The sequence below is a fragment of the Monopterus albus genome, unplaced genomic scaffold, assembly GCF_001952655.1.
Source record: "Monopterus albus unplaced genomic scaffold, M_albus_1.0 scaffold366.1, whole genome shotgun sequence".
NCBI lineage: Eukaryota > Metazoa > Chordata > Actinopteri > Synbranchiformes > Synbranchidae > Monopterus > Monopterus albus.
In genome coordinates, this window is record NW_018128246.1 from 17,347 (window position 1) to 21,410 (window position 4,064).

Here is a 4,064-nt window from a genome sequence, read left to right on the forward strand (position 1 = left end):
AAATTGGAGCATATAACCCGGGTACTGGCTTCTCTCCACTGGCTTCCAGCCTGTTTTAGAATTGATTTTAAGATGTAGATTTTTATTTTTAAGGCTCTTAATGGTTTGGCTCCATCTTACCAAACTGAATTAGTGCATTGGCACAAACCTACAAGGTCCCTCAGATCTTCAAGCCAGTTTCATTTAGAGGTTCCTAGGGTATAAACATATATAAACATTGGGGTCACCGTGCTTTTACTGTTGCAGCACCTAAATTGTGGAAGTCTACCTTTTAATGTTAGGTCAGCTACTGACCTCATTACTTTTAAATCATTGATTAAAACATATTTAATACACAGTAGGGCCAGATGCATTCCTTTAATTTTTTTGTCATCTGTGTGTCTGTTACTGTGCTGTTTTATATTTTGCACTGATTTTGCTTATTCTATTTATTGATTTTATTCTGCCATGTGTCGTGGCTAGAATGTAATACAGACTAAATTAATTCAGACAAATCATCCCAATTTAAGTAATCATTTAATATTACAATTATTCTGAACAGAGTAGTAGTTAAATAGGTAATCTGGTAGTTCAGGAACAGAGAACAGAATCACTCCTCTTGCGATGGAATAGATACAGTATTAAATAAGAAGATTGTCACAGAGTCAGTCAGTCTTGGTCACAGGGTACAGTCAGTCAGAGTCCAGAGTCCCCCCACCCCACTCTCACGACTGCCGCACCATCCTTCCTTCTTCTTCTCCCTAACCCACAGCTGTCCTAACTTTTATCTTCTCCCAGTTACACAGCCTTCTATGGCCTGAGCCAGAGTCACAGTCTCATGCCACCTCCACACCCCTTCTTCCGAGCATTGTCTAAAATGTCCAGTACATGAACTTCTAGGTCACGTTGACCTAGCACACATTTCCTTTTTCTAAACATGAGCAGAGTACAGAACCGTTCACATAAGGCTGAAGCTATATCCATTCCCCATTTAAGGAGGAATTCTCTCTGGATGTTTACCCATAAATTAAACAAGGAGGACACAACCCAAGATATTCTTGCTTGAGTAAGAGAAGAGAAGAGAAACAGATCAAGCTTACATAAACACTTAGCTCACCCTTACATAACTATTACAAATAATATCTATATATGAAATACACACTATTCTATTACATATTACCTCTGGACTGGTACCTTGTTTGTTTTTAACCACTACACATGTAAAGTACTTTAGTCAACTGGATGTTGTTTGGAAGTGCTATATGCATAAATTTGATTTGATTACTAGTGTTGCCTTTGTTTACTACTTTTTTCTACTTCTTATGAGGTTTAGTGGCAAAAGTCAACTTCATGTCCTTTGTTTACTTCCACCAGATGTCACACTGTGAACTTCCGGGATGGGATGTGAATCAGCTTTTCGTTCCGAATTCCACTGAGAAAAACATTTTTTGCAGCGGTTGGTCAAAGTGAAGCTTTTTCTCCTTCTTCTCTCTCTTCCTCCATTTTAAATCTTTTACTCTGTTTTAACTACTCCAGGTTTTGATGAATAGTTAATTAAAGCATCATATTGTATTAATTACATTTTTAAGTGTACATGTTTATGCAGCACAGTACCTGTAGTTCTACATTCAAGATGCAAAACCAAGAACATATCACACAATTATGACAGCTGACATGCCCATCCATCCATCCATTTTCCTCCTGGGTCTTCCCCGGGGCCTCCTCCCAGTGGGACATGCCCGGAACACCTCCCTAGGAAGGCGTCCAGGAGGCATCCGAAACAGATGTCCGAGTATGTACCTTTTGGTACATTATTCTTTTTTTAATCACAAGAAGCAAAGACTGAGAAAGCATCAATGAATTAAAATCTACATAAACTCAATCAGTGGTTGTTTGATGCTGAAAAAGCAGCACGTCTGTTGAAATGTCTGTGCTTTTGCACCAGTAAAGCAGATTTATTGTCTGTGTGCTCCTGAATTGATTGATCAGATCTGTTCTGTCTGAACACAAAACTATTGAGTTTTAGATTATCACAACAGATTATAAATTCTTTGTGTCCGTTTGATCCAGTTTCAATGTGCAATGCTCTCTGGGTTTAGTATGTGTTCTGACACCTGTCCCATCTATCTGAAATAAAACACTATAACAACAACAAATCATCCATCAAAATATCCTGGAAGAAAACCTTAAATGATTTTAGCATATGGCTGTAATATAACAAAGAGTGAAAAATTTAAGGGGGTCTGAATACTTTCCGTACCCACTGTACATCAAAAACACAGAAAACTTGTAAGAATTCAGGAACTGCGATTCGTATTGTGACAGGATGTATCCCAGATAGCAAACTTTGTGTGGGCCAGATTTGGCCTAGACTCACAACTGTTTTACGGCTGACATCTGGTTTGGAATAACGGTCCTTAACCGGCACACATCCGGCAGCTAGATATCAAACCTGTCCTGGGCAACATCCAGCACATGGCCATCTAAATTTAGATTTACCACTTATTTGACTCAGTTAATCATTACCTTAAGAAACATATATTAAGCTAAAAAACTAAAAACATTCCCATTATTTATGTTGAATGATTTATGACTTACAGTGCTTCCAGTTTATCCCAGTTCACAGGATTGTGCTTTAATTCACAAACAGCAATTAACAGCATCTGTCAAAACTGCAAATAATATTTTTTCCAAAAGTTTGCATTTAAAGATATAATTTAACATTACTTATGAACAGCAATAATATAAACCTTTTGGACAAACAAACAGGTGTGGTAAATTTAAAACAATGAACAGTTCAGCCAACAAGATTTCGTGTCTGTGTGAAATGAAGGTGATAAAGCAGAAGTCGTTGGGTATAGCATAACATCCGTCAAAATTGGTGACTGTGTGCAGCAACACCAGCTCGACCATCACGAGCTTTCCTCCCTCCATCACGGTCAGAGGCAAGATGCAACCACCTGTTAAGGCAATTTACAAATTAACATTAACACAACGATATAAAGTGTGCCCTAAAATAGTACTGCGTGTAAACATGAAAGAGTTTGGGGTGGGACACTGAAATAGTACCAACCGTTTTATGGCAACCTCAACCTCCATGTTGCTTGCCGTGCTAGTCAATCTGTTCTGTCTTACTGCACCTTTAAATAAAACATTTCTTATTAAATGTGCCATAAAATCTATTTTCTTGAATTCTCCAATAGCCAAAAAGCAAACACCCACACACATACAGACTACATTAACTTACTTGTTATAACATCCTTTAACACCATTCGGTGGAATGCAGCCTTCCCACTGATTTTCCTGATCCTGTCCCAAGGTGTCTTCAGATATCTCTTAATTACTGGATGAGTAAATAAGGCAGCATGAATAGAAAGGGTTAGCACTAACAGCTACAAACAAATTAACATGGGAAGACAACAAAAAGTACTACTAATAACAGGAGGAAAAACAATCAACCAGTGAACAACCAAACTGAAGGAGGAGGAAGAGAATTTGGAGGAGCAATGAATCATCTTGGCATGAAGACACCAAGGGATGTAGTATGGTATTCTGAAGAACAATATGACAGTGAGTGAGGAGTTTAAATGACCCGATTAGCTGAAGAGTTAGAGCTAGGCATGGGTGTGGCAAATAAAGGAGAGTGAGCATGTGATAACAGGGGAAGGGCAGTGGGTGACCAGGCATGGTAAAGTAGAGTGACTATGGATTAAAGTGACTGGGCAGGGGAAAAATAAAGGCAGAGAACAGACATCCAAGATACAGAGGAGGTGGTGGAGTGGAAAAGACAGTGAATTAGTATCTTCCAGCTTCTGAGTGACTGAACACACCTGATAGTTGGAAAACAAGCAGGGCTGCAGCTCTTGGGGACCAGGGTTGGCTTCCCCTGTCCATTTTGGGAGAGCCATCAGACAAAAACTAAAATGAGGCGGAAGTGAATCACAACTTTGTCTCCCAAGCAGTGGAAAAGTCAGCTTTGAGCAGTAAAAATATCCTCTAGGAGGTGGCATAATGGTGGATCTTACTAAGGAAAGTTTAACAGATATGAGGCCAGATAACTGTATAATCAAGAAGGCCTCATCAGG

The 4,064-nt window shown here is 39.0% G+C and overlaps 1 protein-coding gene across 1 annotated transcript in view; it reads right to left on the reverse strand.

Annotated features, from left to right (window-relative positions):
- Positions 1-2,732: 2,732 nt before the first annotated feature.
- The window catches only part of LOC109951145 (uncharacterized), a 5,317-nt gene continuing 3,985 nt past the window's right edge, over positions 2,733-4,064 (reverse strand). The window contains exons 3-6 of the mRNA XM_020585458.1: positions 3,810-3,897; positions 3,227-3,322; positions 3,053-3,119; positions 2,733-2,939 (exon numbers count right to left, since the gene is read on the reverse strand). Coding sequence (XP_020441114.1) covers positions 2,852-2,939; positions 3,053-3,119; positions 3,227-3,322; positions 3,810-3,897 — 339 coding nt within the window. The 3' untranslated portion in view covers positions 2,733-2,851. The remainder of the gene's footprint in view (positions 2,940-3,052; positions 3,120-3,226; positions 3,323-3,809; positions 3,898-4,064) is intronic.